General features: G+C 28.5%; 1 protein-coding gene across 1 annotated transcript in view; it reads right to left on the bottom strand.

Moving 5' to 3' along the window:
- Window positions 1–12,858: 12,858 nt before the first annotated feature.
- The window catches only part of LOC101497945 (transcription factor MYB14-like), a 41,821-nt gene continuing 29,556 nt past the window's right edge, over window positions 12,859–25,123 (bottom strand). Inside the window, exon 4 of the mRNA XM_073366823.1 lies at window positions 12,859–12,875. Within this exon, the coding sequence (XP_073222924.1) occupies window positions 12,869–12,875 (7 nt within the window). The 3' untranslated portion in view covers window positions 12,859–12,868. The remainder of the gene's footprint in view (window positions 12,876–25,123) is intronic.

The raw sequence follows: 25,123 nt of genomic DNA, 5'->3' as shown, positions 1-25,123 counted from the left end.
TCTAAGGGACCAAGCGAATTAACGGCACTTTAAATGTTCTCCTGATTTGTCATTGCAGCTTGAATTATGTGAAGGATATTATCAAAAACTTCTTTATTCCAAATTTTAAGCGTAGATTTTAAGTAGCTTTGGTTTCTGATTAAGCACAAACATGGGGCAATCTGTAACCTGCTTCTTCCAAGTATTTCTTGAAGGTGAAAATCACAAGAAATGAGCATTTGAATTAAGTTTTTATTTTAAAAAAAAAAAATCGTGAAAACAAGTTTTTGTTAGAAACTTACAACAATTTTAATAAAAGTAAGGAGATAAGGAAGAAAGATCACAAAACTAATTTATCTTGGTTTATCACCAACACGGTATGTACGTTCAGTCCCTTCACTTAGAACGATTTAATACACTAAATCAAATTGATTTTCACAAGCACAAGAACATCTTCTAGTCTCCTGACTATGTTCTAATCATCTCAAACTTCTAGGTTATTACAATCAAGTTTTTAAGGCTGCAACCACTACTGGACAAAGTTACAAATATGATGGATTGAATGTTTTTAGGTAACTTTCACAAGAGGGTGTTACAATGAGAACACTCAGTAAAAACACTATGATTATTTCAGAAGTCTTTTCTCTTTTATGCATACAAGGAATTTTTTCTCAAAAGTTTGACCCATGATCATGTGTATTTGAAATGTTGCTCACACTACTTTATATAGATAAACTTGATACCATTAGAGTTTCTGACTGTTGCACTGAATATTGTTCTATTCTTATACGAAATGTAAGGATCGTACAATTAGTAAGATGTCTTGAATCTTCACATTTATTCTTGTCCTTTCGTAGTTTTGTGACGATTCATCATATCTTGATCATTATGATAGCAAAATCAGAGGATGTATGTATTAGAGTCAAAAGAATCTTTAACTAAGTTCGCCAGAAGCAAACGAATCAATGTAGGTGTTAAGGTGCGTTGATCAAAGTCTTGAGAGGCGTGTTGATTAGAGTCTTGATACAACCATATGGTGGAGAAGTGAAAAAAAAAATGTCTTTTAATCAGATAATCATTATCAGAGCTTTTGTTAGAGAATTTGCAAATCTCAAAAAAATATATTAAAACATAAATTGTTCTCACATATACATCGAAACAACAATTAAGGGTCATCTTAACAACAAAAATAGTGACATAAATACTATAGAGGATGCATGGAAAGCTGTAGTAGCTAAATCTCGAATGATCCAAGTGGATCAAAATGCTGAAGATATGAGGTTTCAAAAAGAGAAATCATTGCTTGAATTCCATGAGAAGCTAGCTCGAAGTACTTAAATTTAAAAATTTATATTACATCATTCTTTTTTTTTTTTAATTTGAAATAAATAGTACTTGATTTAATATGATATACATATCATGGCTTTATCTTATTTTTTATTACTGTCATTTTGAGTTCTATTGAGAAGCAAAGTTTTTCTTTTTACTTTGACAATAAATAGCAAATAATTTGTAATTAGCCCAAAGTTAATGGTTTTGGAATGATGTGTGTGAAAAATTTAAGATGTATAACAAACTTGTAATGAACTTTGTTTTCCTTCTTATTTTCATTATTTGTAATATTACTTCTTTTTGTTATAAGTGAAAAGTTGATGGATTGTGTATATATTTTGTTTTTTAACCTAATAAAAGTGTGTATAGATTATATAATATATCAGCGAGTTTGTTCTTCAAGTTAAGGATTAATGAAGTGTTAAATGATGTTTATGGTTTAACTTGTTTATGGTGTGTTTAACATTTATTTATACAAGCTAATTTAATTATACTTATCTCGTAAGACAAGTTACTATATTTTGAACATATATATTATGTTGAGACAAAATCTCTCTCAAATTTTTTATTGATAACAAAATTGTTTCAAAGATTCTGATTATATGTGTTATTTAATATGTGTTCTATGGTGTATCAAATTCAGAAAACAAGTTCCTCACCTTGTTGAAAATTTTTACTATGTCCTCTACATGAGAGGATAAACAAGTGGAGGATAAAATTATAACCTCTATGACAGAAGATAAACATATTGAATAAATGATGAATTTATGTCAGAAGACAAATAATGATGAATAAGAGGATGAATTTATGTCCTCTATGTCAGAGGATAAACAAAACAAAATATAGGATGAACTTCAATTTTTCATTCAACCTCGTAAATGGAAAAATGAGTAGTACCAAAATACAAAAGGTGATGTTATTTACTAAAAAAGTAAGACCTTACTGTTGTTGGAAAAGGAAAAAGTCAAAAAGCACAAGCACATCATAATTCATGGAAGCTCAATCCTCTTATCCGAGGACTGATTGAAAACTCATCCTCCTAGCTTTTGTCTTACAAGGACATATGGATGGCATATTTTCAATTCCAAATAAACACCATGGACAATTATCCAAAACTCAAACGGATACTTTGTACTTCTCTTTATAATTGAAGAATCATCACATCTATAAATTGAGATGAACTTATCTTCATCAAACACAACAAAATACATACAAAAGAGAAAGATTAAAAGTTGTGAAGAGCTCACTTATCCTCTAACAATACTTTCTACTGTTCTCAACTATATCTTAGAAATCATCCTCTTAGAAAGTTTATTAGAGTGAAAGAGTCATACACTTATACCAATATAAATTTGGGTGGGTCATTTTCTATACTCTTTTCTCTTTATTTTGTCTAACTCATATTTCAGTTCCAAACTTTTATCCTCTAAAATCTATCTTCTATCATCTTACAAAGTATACAATTTTAAAAGAAAAGTACAATATCTCTATTCAACCCCCTCCCCCCCCCTCTAAAGCTAAAAAATAAAAATATTAGAAGATAAAAATAAAGCTAAAAATTTAAATTATTAAAAGTTAAAAGATAAAAATATTACATATATCAAACAATGAAGATAACATAGAAAAACGCTTATGTTATGAGAAACTAGTGTGAGAAAGGAAATAAATTTTTTAAGAGAAATAAGATAATAAAATTAAGTTTTCTATTTCTTTTTTTATATTAAACTAATATAAAAAAATATCCATATAAAGAGGGTGATAAAATAACAAATGTATGATACACAAATATAATAATAATAATAATAAATAAATAAATAAATAAAGAAGCACATATAGAATATTAACACAAGAAACAAATATACATAAATAGTAACATAAGCATTCATACACATACAGGAAAATTAAAATAAATAAATAAATAGTATATGTTTCAAAACAGAGACAAGAAACATAAAAACTATAATTGCAAAACACAAACATATTAAACAACAACAAAAAAGGATAAAGGAAGAAAGAAAGAAAGAAAAAAAGATAAATTTTCTTGTTTATCTTTTAAGGATCAACATTATGAGAGGATGTCCTCAAATAAATCATACTTATGCTTTACAAATAGAATCCAAGTAAATCCTAAATAATCATCAATTATTACAAAATCATATTTCTTTTCTCCAAAACTTGTAGCTTTGATTGAACTGAATATACCATTATGAAGTAATTCAAGAGTTTTTTTTTGTTGAAATTATCTTTTGAAATAAAGAATAATCTTGACTTGTTGTCCGCTCACACATACTTCACAAACTTTTCTCCTTTTTGAAACTAATTTTTTGGAACAACTTTCACTAGATCAAGTTTGGCTGATTTTGCAATATTTTTCATACTTACATGACCAACTCTTTTTAATGTCAAAATCATTTTTCACTTTCAATATAAATAACACATGATTTGGACGACAAATCATTTAAATATAAAACAAAAATATTATTTTTCCTAGATCTAGGAAAATTATTCTTTCACGAGGATGTTTGTTTTACCTCACACGTGTAGAGTTTGAATATAACTTAAAAGCCATCGTGGCAAAGATGACACATGTTGAGAAAGTTATATTTTAAACTTTCTACATATAGAATATCTTCAATTTTAAGAAAATTATTTTCATTAATGATACATGTACCTTTTATTTACTCTTTGTCATGATTTCCAAAGATTACAAATCCTCGATATATTTTTTCAATGAGATGAAGCACTATCTGTCTCAAAGCATATGTCTTGAGTCTCTATTGCCCATGTACCAATGCTTTTTCTTGATTACTAAGAGGACATTTCAACATCACAAGTTAGTAATGATTTCGGTACCCATAGTAATTTTGGTCACTATTGGTTAGTGTTTCTCTTTGTAGAGGTTTTCTACTTATGGAAACATGAAGATTCAAAATTGTCATGCTTTCCACAATAAGAACACATTCTTTTTACAATGAGAAGATTTTTTTTCCACAATGCTTTCTCAACATTTTTCTTGAAGTAGCAATCTTTATAAAGGTATCCAATTTTTTTTGCAATGAGAAGATTTTCTTTTAATCAAAATATTTTGAAGTAAAAATAAATTTTCATTAAGTTTTTGTTTTTGAGAACATTCAAAACCAATCCCAACTTTATTAAATATTTCACCTTGAGATCCCAAAATATTTTTAAAGGTCTTAGTGGATTTTACAAAGTTATTTATATCGTTTTTGAGTTCTTCAACTTTATTTTTGAAGACAATATTTTCTCTTTGAATTTATGGAGGATAAGGATGAGTTTCTACTATCCTCTCGTTCAGAGTTTTTTGCTGCAAATCTTGAATGATTTTAAAATTTTCATCATTCTTAGTTTCGACTATCCTCTCATTTATGATGTGTTTGATTTGTTTGGGATCACATTACAGCTTTCTAAGATAAGATAGTTATATGAAGTTGTATATAACATACTTAATAAAAATGATCCTCATAATCTGGTAAAGGTTGGAAGAGTGTGTGTAGAATGAAGAGAATGACGATAAGCTGAATAACTTAGATATTTTGCTTGTAGATCATTCTCTTGTTGTTTGAAGATTAATACTTCTATACTTATAGTTTCCTTTTGAGCTTCAAACATATGACTTAGCAAAATATAGTGGTCGGAAACTTTGCTAAGTTTCCTTGGACTTGTTTTTATTTGCAAAACTGTCATTCAACCATTATTCTCGTGTTAAGTATGCTGAGAGAATGATTGTTATGGTTTGTCCTTAGATTTGGTTTAAGTAGGAGGATGAAGCTTCTATTTTATTGAGTCTTAGTTGTTGGAAACTTTTCTATGTTTCTTTGGACTTTTCTTAATTTGCAAAACTGTTCTTCAGCCTTTATCCTCGTATTAAGTATGCTAAGAGGATGATTGATATGGTCCCTCGTCATATATGATTTAAATATGAGGATGGAGTTTTTATTTTATTAAGTCTTGATATGATTATTTCTTTTTGCTTTCCCTTTTCCAACCACTTTGACCAGTCTATCCTTCATGTCAAGTACATCGCCTTTTTGTACCCCTTGTACTTTTCTGTGTGTGTCATATTTGTTATAAGGATATCCTCTACGTCTATCGTCATCTTGAAACTATATTCATCCGCTTATGTAACTTATTTTAAGGATGTTCGTGGTGAAATAAAAGTGAATGTCACGAGAATGGGAGTTGAATTGTGACCCTTTATAGATTTAGTTTATGAACTAATATTATCCTCTCAAGTTGTCTTTGGAGTGAGGATGGTTAGATGAAAAATAATCCTCCTCTTATTAAAAATGATCTAAAGAAGAAGAATATGAGTTTGAAATATTTGTGATAAGTGTGTAATGGTGTGAATAAAACAAATATAAAAAGAGTAAAGCTTAAGAAGATTCACACATAGAATTTATACTGGTTCACCTAATATAGGCTTCTCCAATCCTCACAACTTTGTAAGATTTTCACTAGTGCTCAAAAAGTCGTCCTCTAATATGCACCTTTTCAACTATGTATTTTCTTAGCCTCACTAGGCTTACAACATTGTATTTTTACTAGCCTCGACAGGCTTACAAAATAACTCAAGTTTATGATGTGTTTGATTTGTTTGGGATCAAATTAAAACTTTCTTAAGATAAGATAATAATGCGAAGTTGTATATAGCACACTCAATAAAAATGATCATAATGTCTGTTTAAGTTTGGAAGAGTGTGTAGAATAAAAAGAATGATGATAAGCTGAACAACTTATATGTTTTCTTGTAAATGATTCTCTTGATGTTTGAAGATTAATACTTATATGTTTATACTTTCCTTTGGAGCTTCAAACATATGGGTTAGCAAAATATAGTTGTTAGAGACTTTGTTGAGTTTCCTTTGACTTGTTTTTATTTGCAAAACTACCATTTAGCCTTTATCATCGTGTTACGTATGCTCAGAGGATGACAATAGTGGTTCATCCTCGAATCTGGTTAGTATGAGGATGAAGCTTTCATTCTTCTTTATGTGAACGATGATTTTTTCTTTTCCTTTTCCTTTTCCTTTTCCCAACAATTTGAAGTGGCTTGCCTTACAAGTAAAGGACACCACATTTTATACATTTATACTTTCACTGATCATCTGCATCTGTCCTGAGATCTAATTTAAATATGTGGATGGAGTTTTTATTCAATTGGGTCTTGATTGGATTATTTCTTTTTTCTTTCCCTTTTCCAACCACTTTGACCAGTCTACCCTTCATGTCAAGTACATCACCTTTTTGTACCCATTGTACTTTTCTGATTATGTCAAATTTGTTATGAGGATATCCTCTACATCTATCCTCATCTTGAGATTGTATTCATCCTCTAATGTAATTGATTTTAAGGTTGTTCATGGATGATCGTCCTCGGATCTATCTAAGTCTTTGAGAGATGATTGTATGTCTTTCTTTCCAATATGCGGTCACTGGAATTTGGTGTAAACATGTTGACACCTTTTTTACCTTTTAGGTAACCTTCTTGAATATGATTTGTAAAATACATTTTTATTATCCTCTTGATCTATTATGGATGAGAAAGTTCCTTCTTGTTTCCAATACCTTGAAATTTGAACAATGTTGACATAGTGTTTTTGCACTATTCACATAAAATCTCATTTTTATATATGAAAAGATGATTTTTTTTCCGAGTTTTGTAAGAACAGAGGTGCACCTAAGAGGGGGAGGGGGTGAATTAGGTGTTTAGAAATTTTTTTTGTTTTTATAGATTTGGTGATTTATTTTTCTGATTTAAGATAATGTATGAACAAGATAAATGGCAGAAAAATAATGAATACAAAGATATTATCCTGGTTCCCTTTATGACCAATGGTACATCCAGTCCTATTGCACACTACAAGAGATTTTTCCACTATTGTCAGAAAATGTACAAATCCCACCCTAGGATCTCTGCTACAAACTTCTAACAAAACTTTCCATATAGCACACCACTATCTTAGATTAGACTACTTTAAGAAAGTGCTACTTTATTTTACAAACAATGTAATTTGATTTGGAATAAGAATAAGAATGGTTTAATGATATCAGTCCAAGATTATTTCAAGAGTACTTTGAGAACCTTTCTCAATGATATGGAAATGTAATGCAAGTACTTGAAATAAGAAAAAAATAACTTTGAAAATAAATCAGAAATTTGTTCAAAGTTGTTCAAGGTTTGGTAGTAGGATTGTGTGTCCACTAATCTGAAACTATGGGATATTTATACTCCATAGACATCACTTCATATAGGTGGCCATTGTTCCAAGAGTTTTGATGAACAAATGCAATGATCTAGAGCCATTTCATATCTGAAAAATTGCATTATTTCCAGGTGTATTCGAATACAGTATGTATGTATTCGAATACACTTCTTATAATGTTCAGATTTATTCAAAATTTTCATCTTGTATTCGAATACAAAGGTCATGTAGTCGAATAAGTGTATTTTGTTACTGACTTGCAGTTTGTATTCGACTACATCAAGTTGTAGTCGAATACAGATGTGTAGTCTGAGCTACTGACTTAGCACTTGTATTCGACTACAGCACCTCGTAGTCGAATACAGATGTCAAGTTTTTGCTACTGACTTATCATCTGTATTCGAATACAATATGTTGTATTCGAATACGATATTGTTGTTTGTCAAAAACTTCAATTTTAATCATTGTTAATGTAACGAAAAACCTTTTTATGCATATGCAAAGATGAATGGTTCTCATGTACTTTTGAATTATTGCTTGTATTATGTACCTTTACATTTATTTAAACATTTAATATGTTTGATTATAGTTGACACATGCTATTTGGACTTCTTTTTGAGCTTTGTTGCTTTGATCAAATTTCTTGGTCTTTGTCTTCATCAAACACATGCGTTTTACAAGTTTGTCCTTAGGTTATGTTAAAGGCAGAAAAGAAAGTTCTTATCTCCCACATAAAAGTATGTAATTGATGTGATGTCACTTCTACGTTTACTTTTGGTAAACCTTGAATAGTGTGAACAATTTATCAACTTTTGTCATGTTGTACTTTTATGGCAATTACTTTTTCAATAATTGTGAGATAAAAACTTTGATAAATATTTATCCTCAGAACTAAGATTGTGAAGAATATTCATCCTCGGACCTGAGTTTGTCATGAATATTCGTCCTCGAGTTTATCCTCGGATATGAGATTATGAAAAATATTCATCCTTAAATGTATCCTCAAATCTGGATATTTCATCCTTTAATCTTCATATAGACACATCTTGACCCATAATTCTTCTTGACTTCTTCAAAGAGTTTTTATGTATGATTGAGATACAACACATTTCGATGATCATCATCGGCTTGAGGATAATTATATTTATATTTATGAATTAGGCTCTTAAATTCTTTATTATGGTTAAGTATATTACTTGAAATGGTGTGGTAACAAATTACATCATTTGTTGTACGTTCCATATATGTTCAATTCTACAAGTGCAACTATACTTGTATTCTTGTTGATAACTCATCAATGTTGCATTATCTTAAAAGTTATGATGACTTTCTCATTCTCTCATTTAAAGCTTTTATGGTTCAAATGATAGTCAACTTCGAATATCTTCATGAAGCCTAAGATGCTACTAGTGTAATCTTTTGATGTTACGTTGGTTCTTTCATTATTGATTTGATGTAATGCATTTTTTTATGTTAGTAGCTTCAAGTTTAACCACTTATGTTCTTTCAACAAAAAACTCAAATGCTAACATCAATAGATCACCATTTAAAAAACTTATCATTTATTTCATAAGGTTTGTTATCATTAAAAAATATATCAAAAAGGTTTTTACTTCAACACATGGATGATCATCCTCGAATCTATGTAAGTCTTCGAGATATGATTGTATGTCTTTCTTTCCAATATATGACTATTGGAATTTGGTGTAAACATGCTGATACCTTTTGTACTTTTTAGGTAACCTTCTAGAATATGATTTGTAAAATACATTCTTATTATCCTCTTAATCTATTATGGGTGAGAAAGTTCCTTCTTATTTCCAAAACCTTGAAAATCACTATTAATGTACTTGTCTTACTTGAAATACTTTTGTACAAATTCGAACAATGTTGACATAGTGTATTTGTATTGTTCACATAAGACCTCACTTTTATATATGAGAGGATGATTTTTTCGAGATTTCATCCTCATATTATGTTAAGTTCAAGGATGAAGATTTGTATCCCCCACGTAAGAGTACGTGATTGATATGATGTCACTTCTTCTTTTACTTTTCATAAACCTTAAATAGTATATTGTCAACTTGTGTTCTATTATACTTTTATGAAAGTTAATTTTTCAATAATTGTGAGATGAAAATTTTGATAAATATTTATCCACAGATCTGAGATTGTGAAGAATATTCATCCTCAGATTTGTTCTCGAATTTGGATATTTTATCATCTAACTTTCATATAGACACATCTTGACCCATAATTTTTCTTGACTTATTCCAAGCATTATGTGTGATTGAGATGAAAAATATTGTATGATCATTCTCAACATAAGGATAGTCATATTTAATTTTATGAATTAGGCTTCTCAATTCTTTATGATGGCTAAGTACACTACTTGCAATAGTGTGGTAACAAGTTGCATCCTCTATTGTACGTTCCACATATGTTCAATTTTATATGTGCAACTATACTTGTCTTCGTGTTGATGAACCATCATTGTAGAATTATCTTGAAATCTATTGTGACTTTCTCATCCTTAGTTAAAGCTCTTATGGTTCAAATGATAGTCAATTTCAAATATCTTCATGAAGCTTATGATGCTACTATTGTAATCTTATGATGTTGTTTTCATTGTTGAGTTGATGCAATGCACTTGTTCACGTGAGTGACTTCAAGCTTGTCCACTATGTAATTCTTGTTCTTTCAACAAAAATTCAAGTTCAAACATTAGTAGATTACCATTTAGAAAACTTAACATTTATTTAATAAGATTTGTTGTCAATAAAACACATATTAAAAAGGTTTTCACCTCAACAATCTCCCATTTTTTTATGATGAGAAACCTTTAGAACAAATCCTAGGTTTTCTAGATGGATAAAATAACAAATTAAAGAATGTTCATATATATGCATTTAAACTCCCCAATCAATTGAATTCCCTTTAGATATATGCAAGAGATTAACTGTTAACATTCTTCATTAATCATTTTGATCCTATACTTTGCTTCTACAGTCTCACCCATCTTTTGACATCTATCAAAAAGTGTGAGGGTCACCACTACTTCTTGCATTAGAAACCGAAATCGAAACTAAAAATGGAAGGAGAAACGAAACAAATGAGAGTAGGAGAAGAAGAAACGGTCGTATGTGTTTTAAGGTTCTACTAGTATATGTTTCATATCTTTTTAGTTTGATTCTAATTTTTTTTTTCAATTTGATTTGAATTTTGTTTTGTTGTTATGTGTTTTTCAATAAAGTGTTTTAAAAAACATTCGTAAGGTTTGTTTAGTTGAGAGTTATAATGTCTTTTTCAATAACTTGGCATAATGAAATAATATTAATAATCTACATGGACACGTCGACTTAAACGTCATTAAATTTGGGACAAAAAATTTGACTAAGACCAAAATTAGGGAAAACAATATAGAGGACTAATTCCGTGAGTCAAGTAAAATAGGAGGTCAAACTAAAATTAAGCCTAAAAAATATTGTTTATTTATTTGTCAAAGCATAAGTAGGAACTCTTCAAAGAAAACTAAAATCTTGAACAAACTAATTCTATTAAATGAAAAATATTTAAAATTATTGAAGACACAGATGCTTTGCATTTAAAATTGGATAGTTTTCTAAATATTATCATATTTAAATATACTTTACATGAATTTTGTAATTTGTATTTAGTCAACAAAATTTTACCTTTTTATTTGAACTAAACTAAACTTAGCCTATAATGATTCAATAATAATATGCTTAAATATTTTTCATCATATATTTTTTATATTTATTTTTCGTCTTTTAACATTTGACGTGTCAACCTTGCTCACATTGAAAACCAAAATAGAATAAATACTATTAGCTTTTTGCAGGGGTGGATCCACTCTATATCTAGTAGGGCTCTTGCCCTCACAGAGAAAATCTTTCATATTGTATAGTTAATTATATATTTATTTTTAAAGTTAATTTTGATTTTGTTTATGGCAACTGCAATTATTGAAAGATTTCTCTCTACTATGAATTTTGTGAAAAATAGAATATACAATCATATGGAGGATGGATTCTTGAATGATTTGTTAGTTACATATATATAAAGAATAACATATTTGATAGTGTTGACAATAAAAAAAAGTTATTGATTAGTCAAAAAAATCATTTAATATTTTTAAAATATTAAATCTTATAGAGAACAATTATAATTTATAAAAGTTCTTATGTATTTTGAATTTATTTCTTCATTATAATTATATATTTTATGAAAATTAATAATATTTTTCTTTTATCTAAATATATGTATTACTTTAATATCCTCGTTAGAGGAAATTTATGGACAGCTTGTTTTTTTGTCTTTTCCTTGGAGTAAATACTTTTACCAACTAATAGAAAAATCCATATTGAAAAGTTCATCTTAGAATTATTTTAGGAGTAGAGATATTGCCCACTTAATGAAGAAGAATGGTCCAAATTCTTATTTATTGAGGTTGGAACTAAACTAACTTCCATCGAAAATAGTAAAAATATTTTTTGGAAAATACAAACTTAATAAATATTATAAGAATATTTTTAAAATAACAAAAATTAGGTTTTTGTATAAGTTAAATAAATTTTAAATTTAAAAAAAAAAATTAAATTTAAATTTTAGTGTCAAAAAAAAAAAATCATATTTAGTAGTCCTGATAAGTTTATTATGCTTGAAATTTTAGTCTTTGTTGAAAAAAGTACATATTTAATTGTTCTTTCATTTTATATTTTTTGAATTATATTTAAAATATTATAAAAATTGCATTTCGCAAAAATTTGAAATTTTTTAATTTTCAAACAAATTAAACAAAACAATTTAAATTTTATAACTTCAAAATAAAATTAACGAAAATACAGATCAATAATTGAATTTTAAACTCATCTTTTATGAATTTTTTTTTATGATATTATTAATATACCTAAGTCACTTAATATACATGTTGATGTTTCAATGGAGATTAAAAAATATTAGTATCAGACTAAAAAATACAACTTTTTTATATGAATTAAAAATAAAATTTTATAAAAATTAATTATTTAACTTATTTTATATGTCATTTAAAACAAAGTAAATAGTAAGTTAATTAGATCAATAAATTTTCAGTAAAATATGATTTTAGTTCATGGAAAAAATATAATTTTTATTTCATGTCTGTAATATAAAGACATATGTATCCATAAAAAATATATGATCCGACAAGCATAGTCAGCAATTTTGATTGATGTGGCATTCTTTAATATTTGACGCAACATTTTTGTAGTAAAAAATAATAAATAAATAAATAAATAAAATATTTTATTTCCCTTTCCCTTCATCCAAGTCTAGAATCTTCAAACACGTATCTTCATCAAAACTCATTGCTTCATCTTATTCAACAAAATCGTTCAAACCATGTCCTTCAAAACAAGTCACTATACCTATGTTCTATCTTCACCATTTTTCAACAAAACCCATTGCTTCCCACATCATCTAACACAATAATCTACAACAATGAAGAAATAAAAACTATCATAACAACAAAATACTCAATCCTTTTGAGTTACTCTTAGTTTGGATCTGAGATTAGTGTTAGATCTGAGACTGGTTTTAAATCAAATGGTGAAAATATCAAACACGATCATTTCTGATTTTAGATCTGAGATTGGTGGTTTTGTTTTAATGAAATTTTAGATTTTTGTTGGAGGTCTGGGTTTGGTTAATTTTTGTTCAAAATTTAGAATTTTTTTGGGTTTGAGTTTCTGCACAATGTTGTGGAGGTGATCATTGAAGTGGTGTTTTTTTTTTGCATTTGTATTCTTTTTTTCTATTACATGTTATATTTTTTTTTTATCTTTAAGAGCTCGTGTGAAGACGGATTTAATTTTTTATTTTAATAAATGAATAATTTTTAATTTAAAAAAACAAAATTATATTAATAAAATTAATTTAATAAAAACAAATACATCAAAGTTAATGCGGTTGGACAGATCTGTTAAAATAAATAACATGTTATATTTAACATCTTAATTATATTTTGTTAACAATTTTCGGTTATTTTTAATTTGGATCTGATAAATAAATAATAAGTGACTAAAACATTAACTTAAATTAAATTAAGGGACCACATATTCAATTTAGCCAAAAAAAAAAAGCATAAATTTAAGTAGATGTGTGAGCGTTTAGACAATATTTTTAGTATGACCAGAGATCCAACATAATTTGCACTTTCTTGGTACGTTTTTTTGTCCATTTATGTTCTAATATGTTTTCTCTTTGGGCAATACTTTTTTTATTCTTCGCATTTGAATTTGCAGATTGACACACCTTAACGCATTTATATTCTAACCAATATCATTTGTTTGATATATGTTTGAACGTTTAGTCGTAGACTTTTAATACCATTGTCACTTTGTACACATCAAGTATAAACCTCCAATAATTATATTTTATGTTAGAACATGCTCTTATCACATGTGAATAATGCATATGTATAACTTGATTTTTCTCACACTCGCACCACTTGTGTGTTATTATTTTTATTATTATTTTACTTTTTTTTTTATTTGGAGAGAAAATAGGAGAGTTGCTAATAAAATAGAATTAAATTGTTAATTAATCCACAAAATATGAGGAAGTTGTTAAAATAATATAATATATTATTTATTTTGACATATCTACTCAATCGTATTAACTTTGATTTTGTTAATATAATTTTTATTTATTTATTAAATTAACAATTATTTTTTTAATTAGGCAAAAAATTCATCCGGCAAAAATATGACCTTCAAAAGATTAAAAAAAAAGTATAATATAGATAAAAATAAATAAAAACCTTAAAGAGAAAAGACTGAAATAGAAAAGTGAGATTAGAAGAAGAAACTATACAAAGAAATATGGTTTTAATGATTGTGTGAACAAATCAATCCCTAAAATTAAAAGTGTTAATTAAATTAATCTTTAAATTTTATAAATTATTTGACATTGTAAAATATCAATTCAAGTAGTCTTTGAATAAACTTTTATTGTTAGAGATTATAATGTGATATATTGACTTAATATTTTGTAAGACATATGCCTCCTTGATCATGATTTTGATATAATTTCCAAACATACAATGTATATGCATTATTTAATTGATCTAATGATTTGAATTGAGAAACATTTCAGGCAAATAATCAAACACTACACACTTGGACAAAACTTGGAACTCAAGCAATCAAGCAAAGATGGATGATGTCCTACAAGGCTTGAAGACTGATGTATAAAAGTGTCTAGTGTTAATAGTGTCGATTAGGTAGACTTAATCATAATGATTTCTCATATAGTATTTGCCAATGAAATCATAAAATAAGTTTTAATCAATCAAGTAATAAATCAATTGAGCAATCGATTGTCTAACTCACAGAATAAAGGTTTCACTAAGTTAATCGATTGGGAAATCGATTACTTAAAGGTTTTTATCAAAACCTGTGTTCTGTGTTTAAACAAATCAATTGGACAATCGATTTGCACATCAATTGAGTAATCGATTTTGTGATTCACAGAACCAGGTTCATACTGAGTCAATCGATTGGCAAATCGATTATGAAAATGTTTTTTTATTAGACATGTGTTCTGTGATCAACGAAATCGATTGGACAATCAATTGAAATAAGTTCCTTAAGTTGCAAGCTTTGCACTAATCGATTAGATAATCGATTGATAGATGTTTCTTAAGTTGCAAGCTTTGCATTAATTGATTAGGTAATCAATTGAAAGAATGAATTGGTTAATCATTTATCAGAAACATATTGCATAATCGGTTGGCACATCGATTTTAACTAAATAGCTAAGCTACTTTAACAAGCCAAATCGATTGAAGTAAAATGTCTAAGTTACAGGGAGAATTTAGCCCATTGTCAAATCGATTATGTTAATAAATGAATTGAATGAGTAATCGATTGTTTTGATCTCGTTGTTTGAACAAAACAAGTATAATCGATTAGTCAATCGATTCTGATACAAACTGAGTATTAGTTTATGATAAGTGCATTAAAAGAATCGATTAGGAAATCGATTAGTTCTTATATTTCCAAGATTCAAGAAAAACAAGATACGCGATAATCGATTAGGTAATCGATTAAGCTGGTATCAAACTTTAATGAAATCGATTACGAAATCGATTTATATGTTGTTTTTTCTGAAACTATAAATTGATTCAATCACAATCTTTTAAAAAAATATAACACTTTTTCATAAACACAGAAAACTGAAAACATACACATTGAGAGAAAAATTGTTATATCTCACAAATACTCATTGGCAAACTACCTTGTGTGAGATTTTTTCATTGTGATTGAGTCACTTCTTCTTAGTTTTCTTTTTGTTTCTTTTTGAAAGAACTTTCTGTAATTGTTTTGAGAAATCCAGTAGTGTTACACTGGTGGTTAACTTTTAGGATGCTTGTGTTCATCTAAAAGAAACCTCAGCTTGATCTCGCTAGAGTGAGTTTGATGGATAGGTTATGACGTTGGAAAGTCTGTAAAAAAATTCCTCAAATCATTCTAGTGAAAGGCTGAAATCTGTTATAGATTTCAGGACTGGATGTAGGTTATCAAAGTGATAGCCGAACCAGTATAAAAATCTCCTGGTGCACTATTTCCTCTCTCTCTTTGCTTTTTATATTGATCTTGCATGTGATTGTGAAATTCCGCTTTGAATAAACTGTTTGAATCTTTTACTGTTAAAATAGGAATTAATATTAAACAATTTGGTTTTGATATTAATTCATCACTTAGGAAAGAATTAGATAATCTTGTTGATAATATTGTATAAAATTTCCTAAGGATAGAAGTTATAAAACCAATATATTTGACTCATTTGTATTAATCTAATATCAATGTCATCACAATACAAATTAATTTTTCTATGAAATTTAAATCTTTTATGAATTAATTTGTTAATGTATAATTACTATTACTCACAAATTTATTACTGACAAAATTTTATTTGCAAATCAATCACAAGAAAAATAACATTAATGTGAAAGTAACATAAATAAACTATGTATTCAATTACACTATTATATCAAAATATTTAATAACAAAAATTTACACATAAACTATTTTAATTATTATTTTATTATATCAAAAATATATTTACAAAAATTAAAATTATTTGACGAGCGCTATTACAAATTAAGAGACCCATTTGCATATTGATTACATTGCTAATTTGTCCTTCACGTGATCTACTATGCTTTTGGTTGTGATGTTGTTGGTTGTTGGTTGTTGGGTGTTGGTTGTTGGGTACATATGCTGGCGAATTTTGATCCATAGTGGCAAAACCATATACTATACTTCTTAAATATAAAATACATTAATTAATTTATAAGCAGATGAATTACATGAAGAATTTAGAAATTACAAAAGTACATCATAATATATTAAAAAATGCTAACAATCTAACCCTGTCAACAAATTACAATGGCTCTTTATGTCTTAGTATATTATGATTACTATATTCACAAATATAATTAATGAATAATTTTTAGTAAAGGAAAATAAAATTATTAATTTAAGGCTGCCGAACTAAATAATCTTGTGGGAACTAAAAATCTCTTTGCTACATCATCATTTTTCTATGGATAAATATTAAAAAAAATTATCTCCTATTTTTATATTTATACTCTTACCCTCACATTTTAATAAAAACTCAATTTTATCTTTTTCAAAATAAAAAAGAAAATCGAACTTTATATTTTGAGGTAAACGTTTGTATTTTAGAAAATTTGAAAAATATTTTCCAATACACAAATATGTTCGGAAAAGTTAATTTTTAGATTTTCTATAACTCAAATTGAATTTAGTAGAGTATAAAATAATTTATCTTTTAAAATAAAAATAAAAAAGTAAAATAGATAGTATGCATAAAATAGTGGAGGTAGAAATATAAATGTGGGGTATATGATATAATTTTCTAAATGTTAGCAATGACTTAAAGTGGATGAATTTTAAATGATAGTGGTGAAATTAAAAAATATTTTTTTACACAAACCAAAATCAAGTGTCTTATATTATTGGGACAAAAAATTATTCACCCTAATTAATTCCATTTGCTCCTAAAATTAACTAAAATGCCGACCATTCTATTAATAACATTAGACCAAAGTGATTTGGTGTTCTAGCTCCTAATTAATTTTGAGAATAACCAATAAATGTGAACATTTTATCATTTATTATTTGAAATATTTACTTAAATGTGCATGTTATAAAAATCATCTCATCAAGACTCAAGAAATGAAGGATCGTAGACAACAACGCATTTGCAAATGCTTGCATATGAAAACACAAAAACCTTCGTCAACTTATCCAAAGCATTCTACAACAAGAAGTTGACAAAAGATCATCTCTAGAATCTAGTCGGAGAATCTACTTAGAGTTATAATGCATCATTTGTTCAAAATTGAAGTCAAAACATTTAGTCGATGAAAATTCTCTTTGATGATCCTCTACTCTCAAATCTCACCTGTTTTGACAGATTGACTTTGATAAGAGTGCATCGGATACTTCCAAGATCTACCAAAGCTAGACAAAAGGAAAAATTCAAACTTGAAGTGACAATGTTAGATATTTTAACATTGTCACACTTGTGTATGACTTGCTACCAACTACAACATCATGCCAAATATTTGAGAAAAAATAAGGTCCTTATGAGTAATGACTTTATGGCCTTAGATAGACTATAAAAAAACTTAAAAAGTTTTTAAATTGAATATCAACAATTACAAAGAAAAATTATGTTGTTGAAATTCATTTGAAAATAGCTTCATTATAAAAACTCTCGAATTTATATCATCTCTTCAATAGTGAGTAAAAACCTAGTTAGAGTTTTCTGAACAAACTTGAAGCAAAAAACTTTTGCTTGTAATAGTTGTTAGAACCAAGATGGTTGTTGAGAACAATTCCTTTTTAGTTTTTTTGATAACAAAGGAAGTTTGTGAGAACAATTTAATGTACTAGTGTTCTAAATTAAGTGTACAGAAAAATAGAACAAACAAGTACATTCCAAACCTAGGAACAAATTAGAGGAAACAAGTAAAATCAGATGAAGTTGATAAAATTAGAGGAAGTTGATAAAATTAGAGGAAACATGTAAAATCAGAGGAAACCAATAGAATCATAGAACACAAACTGATAAGAGGAAACAACAAGAATCAAAAGAGACACATTAATAAGAGGATACACCAGAATCAGAGGATACAACAAGAATCAAAGGAAACACACTGTTTAGAGGAAACAACAAGAGTCAAATGAGACACACTAATAGAACAATAAGAGGAAACAAATAAAACACGAAAGTTAGAGGAAACGAAATAAGACAATGAACTACACACACTTTGAATGTGCATCATTCACTAGCAATAAAGTACTCATTATTATGCGCTCAGACTAAAGGCAACATACTTCTCTTTGAAATGGTTATTCATGTTGACTCTGATGATTGCCTCTATTTTTGAAAATTACTTCAACACAAGCATATTATTGATTCTGCCTCTGATATTCACATATTAACATATGACTCTACTTCTGATATTGACACGCTCCAATCTGACTCTGCTTTCGATACTTATACATTGACTCTAACTTTCATGCTTCTAACTCTAACAAAACTCAATGCCTTATACAAAAGTCAACATTTTTGGCAAAAGTAAACATACCTACAAAAAAATAGTGTGTTGAAAAAGTCAACGACTTTGAGGAAGGTCAATGATTTTGGACTTGTGTATGTTATGAAGATGTAACTCTGATATAATCTGGAGGATTCCATATCAAATTTTGATACATGCAAATGTTGCCTCTGATCTTGATATTGGAAAATATTAGACAAAATTCTTAGTCGGTTAGCTACTAATTGCACTGAATGGAAATAATTGGCTAAATATTTTTAATTGGAAGAAACGGTTTGCAAAAAGACTTCACCACTGACAACGATAATAATTTTTGAATCTACAAAAACGGCCAAAATTGAAACACCGATTCATGGGAGTGGCTCACAAGCGACGATCCACAACTAGAACAATACACTAATTCAAAATGGAATGTTCAGAATGATACAAAACTGATTCAAGTGAATATGGCTGGGAAATGCATTCATTGAAGAATGTTTGGAATAATACAATGATTCAAAACTGGAACAAGACAACAATTCAATGAAAGAATGGATAGTTCCAAATCTACAACTTTAAAAGGAACTATTCACATGGAAAAACATATACCAACTAGACAAATCAAAAAGACCAACATGACCATAATTTCATACATAACTTACATCGAATTAAACAAATCTGGATGCAGAACTTTTACCAAACTTGATTTGGCACAAAACAATTGAACAATTCCTTCACACGGTGAAGTTTGATCAAGAACATATTGAGTCAACAATACTTCGATCAACAAAAGAACATACAACAAACTTTGATCAATATCAAATTGAATAACAACAATTGATCAACAATCTTAGACAACCAATTCTGGACAAAATTGACAACAACATCAAATACTTTGAAGAAATTGTAGACTTGGAACTTTGAATCAAATTAAAGAACTTTGACTCAAAAAACAAGGTTGATCCAAATATTGAACATCAAAACATATTGATCAACATCAAATACTTAGAACAAATTCAAACATAATTCTTCTTTTTCTTCTTGCAACCCCAAACTTAGAACTTTACCAACATGGGATGTTTTCTTTTTTTTTCTACCTAACACAAAGTAAGGTGATTTAATTAAAGTCAAGTCTTTGGCTGATAATGTGACTAGTAACTGAAATAAAAGGGCAAGGCTTAAAGGGGCTACGAAAAGATAAAGAAATTATAAGGTAGTTAGAAATGCTCAAACAACCAAATAAAATGTCTTAGTGTATGCATAAATTACAAGTGACACAAGTCAAAATTAGTGCAAGTTCTGAAGGGATAACACATGTTTGGATAATCACACAACAAGGAATTAACGTGTTTAGGCTCAAAAGCTCACATCTAGGATAATAAGAAAGCGTATGAACTGTCAAAATAATGCCAAACATGCCACTGCAAATGTTATTTATTTATATTTTAGAAAATGACAAGTGAGACTTTGACAACCAATGAGTAATCAACAATGCATGCATTACCGAAACTCGTCGAATTGAGCAATGATATGAGCAAATAAATATAGTTTAAATTTCAAAATCTCAAACATAAAACTTAAGACCAAATGCAAGTTGTTATCAATTCTTCCTCACAGTGCACTTGAAAAGAAATAAATTCAAATAACAAAAATAAGATTGCAAAAATAAAAGTTACATCTACCTGTGGGTTGTCTCCCACGAAGCGCTTCTTTAAAGTCATTAGCTTGACACCTCAACTATTGTCAAGGTGACATATATGACATGAAGAGCACATCACCCTTCTTATTCTTTTTGTTTGGTAGAAATTCCATGAACTTGATAAATAAATGATGTTGCTTCCAAGTCCTTTTCAATTGGACATTGATGAACAATGCATAGATTGAAACTCGAACTTCATCAATCTCTTCTTTTTTCTTCTCATCGTTCGTCTTTTCCTCTTGCTTATCTTCTTCTACCACAACAATGAAATCATCTTCAACTTCTCCTCCATCTTCTCAAACTTAGCCACTTGCTCAAATAACCTCTCACATTTACTTTCAAATCTTTCAATTGAAACCATGTTACTCTTCATGAATTCAACCAAAACGTATGTAATGTGAAAGTCTTTGTCATCTGATTCTTTGGATAGAATTTTAGGAGGTAGAATTTGTTCCCAATTGATCTTTTTAATATAACACTCGCCATCTTCTACTTCTTTGACCAAATTTTTTTCATATTCTAATAGTGCGACATAGTCATCAAAACAAGTTCAATTCCTATGTCATTCTCCACAAAAGTCACGCCTAAGAGGTCGCATCTGAGGGATATCTTTTAAAAATGTATCTCTCAAGATTTGTCCCTCAATTATGGGTAATATAACATATATAAGACAAGTATCACCCTGTTCCTATAATTTTAGTAGAATATCATCATTACAATCTTCTATGCTCTACAACGAATAGTTATCTCAAACAAAGAAGAGATAAACCATTAGCACACGACATTAGCAAGCTCAACAAATAAAACTAAAAGATAAAAGAAATACCATTTTTTTTTTAAATTAAAAATAAAATAAATAAAAAAATTTATTGCAGTGCAAAAAATATTCAATTAAGTAAATAAATTATAATTCAATAGTTATATGGCAATACCCGGAAATGGCGCCAAGCTTCATAGCGTTTCAGCAAGTGTATTGAATCGTTGCAAGTAATAATTAAAATGGTAGTACCGATTGTCGAACTCAAATATTGAGCTTTACTATTGAATCATATTTAATTACGAAAATTGAACAAAACATTTCCGAATTGATTGAAATAATTTTTAAAATTAACAACGGTAATAAAATTGATCCTTTATACTAAGAAAAATGTCAGGGATGAGTTTCACTTCGAATCCAACCTTAGTGTTTAATTTGGTCCTAGTTACTGAATTCCTTTATTAAATTATCACCGAATTCTCTTTATTATTTTTATCCTTATGTCTTAGTGAGAGAACCTTTAATTCCAAAGTAACCTATAATTCCTTAGTGGATTTAAGATTAGAATTAAGCCTTAGCGAACAAGAACTCTCTTGTTAAACTATTGCCTTTGCAACTAGTTTAATTGGTTTCATGACCTGCATTTATCCCTATACTACAAATTCATGAATTTATCATCTCAAGCCTTACCGATTGTCGAACTCAAATATTGAGCTTTACTATTGAATCATATTTAATTACGAAAATTGAACAAAACATTTCCGAATTGATTGAAATAATTTTTAAAATTAACAACGGTAATAAAATTGATCCTTTATACTAAGAAAAATGTCAGGGATGAGTTTCACTTCGAATCCAACCTTAGTGTTTAATTTGGTCCTAGTTACTGAATTCCTTTATTAAATTATCACCGAATTCTCTTTATTATTTTTATCCTAATGTCTTAGTGAGAGAACCTTTAATTCCAAAGTAACCCATAATTCCTTAGTGGATTTAAGATTAGAATTAAGCCTTAGAGAACAAGAACTCTCTTGTTAAACTATTGCCTTTGCAACTAGTTTAATTGGTTTCATGACCTGCATTTATCCCTATACTACAAATTCATGAATTTATCATCTCAAGCATTTGTTAAGTCCACTTCTGTTTCAAAATACGAATCATATATCATTTTAATGTTGATCAATCAATAAAAAGCATTAAGCACATAGATGAGAAAAATAATTCAATAAACTAATTCATATACCTAGAAATCAAATTAGAAAAATAAAGGTTTCATCTTGTTAAACTCAATCGTAACAAATATGTTTAGTTATTCATGACAGAGGTAAAAGAGATAAATATTAGAGAAGAATTACAAGAAAGATTCATGAATGATTCTTGATAAAACTGCTCTAATGGTGTTAGAAACGGTCGTCTTTGAGTTTCTCTGCTAGGGCACAAGTCTCCCAACTTCCCAATAGTCAAAAAGATACATAGAAAGTGAAAAAAAAAAAAAAAGAATTTTAATGTATGTTGTCGCGTGCCATGCGCCCCAGGCGCAGCCGTTGCGCTTCAAGCGCGAATCGACATAGTCTTCAGCATGCACAACTTATTCGGTTTGACGTTTTCTGCATGTGTCTTCTCTTTTTGAGTCTGAATTTGGTTCCTATGTGTGCATAAAAGTTGTAGCTATGGATCTTGGCTTTCATTTGCACTTGGTCGAACTTCAATTGGATATCTACAACTTCAAATATGGCTGAAATACTCCACATAGATCATGTTGATTTCTCAACAAAATTCAACATTACATTAAAACAAAGAAACAACGCAAAACTACGAAAAATCTCTACTTAATCAAGAAAATAAGAACATAAACATTTCATTATATCAAAGAACTAAAATTAACAAAATATATCAAATAACTCCTTAAATTAACTAATGATTAAAGATAAGTAAACTAAAAACAATGAAAAATGTGCATATGATGAAGAGTCATCAACATTCTTTATTATACCATACAAACGAAATATGTCATATATGCTTTGAATGATTCAACATAGATGCTAGCACTATTTCTAGATTTTCTTTAGACCAATATGAGAAAGACAACGCATACCTTGACATTCCAAAGGCGGCCCACAATTTTGAAGAGAACATTTTTATTGTTTTCCCACTTGTAAAGCACCAAAAGACAAAACCAAGTACAAGTAAGAGTCATAAGTTTTCTCTTTTCCTATGTTTCTATATTAATTGACTTAGAGGTGGTACAAGCTGAAGATTTCACACCAATAGTGTTCTCTTCACAAAAAGCAAAAGAACATTTTGCTAATGAAGAAACCGTTCTTACTAATTTGCACTAAGAATGAAGACAACTCATCAAAGGGGTTGGTTTTTGCATTGATTCATGTGCCCATCAAGTTTATATTCCTACATAAATTTGAATTCTTCCTCATCTATAAATAGGAATGGTTGTTGCACTTGAAGAACAAGATTCAGAGCTACAACATCATCATGTACTTATTTTATTCTCACAATTTTTTCAGAAGGCTTATTTTTATTTTTATAATACACACTTCATTTTTTGTACTTCTAGCTCGAGATACATAATTATGAGTGTGCTGATTTAGTTTTGTTAGAACCAAGTTGGTTTGAAGAACTGTAATCCTTGTTCTGATGATAAAATAATCATTTTATGGAAACAATTTAAAGCACTAAAGTTCTGATTAAATGTGCAGTTCCCAAATCAAGTAGATTTTGCATGATCTTACGTTGCATCCTCTAAATATTGGACTAAGATAAAAGAACACCAAGGCTCCACTTATAATTCCTTATTTTAAGTTTGGTGAACGCGCTTTGAAACGCGCCCCTGGAAATTCTGGAAAATACAAGCAATGCTCTGATTCGTCGGCTTTTGATGACTACAACAAGCATCTGATCGTCTGCATATGATTACCTTGACAAGCAAGTGATTGTCTACCTCTGATAATCGCATCCAACATTTATCTCTGGTTAATAATGTATGCTCTGATGAAAGTCAATGCTCCAAAGAAGAAATTTTTTTTGCACTTCCTCTAATAACACCCCGAATCCATTATTTGTCTAAAGGTCTATAGAACATGTTCTGATAATCGCATCCAACATTTATCTCTGGTTAATATTTGTATTCTTGCCAAGTGAAGGCAATGGTTCCTTAACATGCATACTCAACGTTGTTGTTAAGAAGTTAATATAAGTTGACTGAAAAATAGAGAGATACCCTATGTTGAGACAAAATCTCAATTTAATATTTTGATGAAAACAAACAAAAAGTTAATTAAGAATGTTAATTATGGTTCTAAATGTTAAGTTAATTTAACTTGTACTTTTAAGTGTATTAATTTAAAGATAGGATTTAAATAAAGCAAAGAAATCAACATAAAAAAGCAAGAAACTGAACAAATAAGAATTGAGAACATTCTTAACAAAATCTGGAAAAAGAAGAATGTTCTCCAGTTTCAAGAATGGTCATCACATCT

This window comes from Cicer arietinum, chromosome 4 (genome assembly GCF_000331145.2).
Source record: "Cicer arietinum cultivar CDC Frontier isolate Library 1 chromosome 4, Cicar.CDCFrontier_v2.0, whole genome shotgun sequence".
Classification (NCBI taxonomy): domain Eukaryota; kingdom Viridiplantae; phylum Streptophyta; class Magnoliopsida; order Fabales; family Fabaceae; genus Cicer; species Cicer arietinum.
The sequence above is the reverse complement of the archived record's forward strand: the minus strand, read 5'-3'. Positions and strand labels throughout refer to the sequence as shown.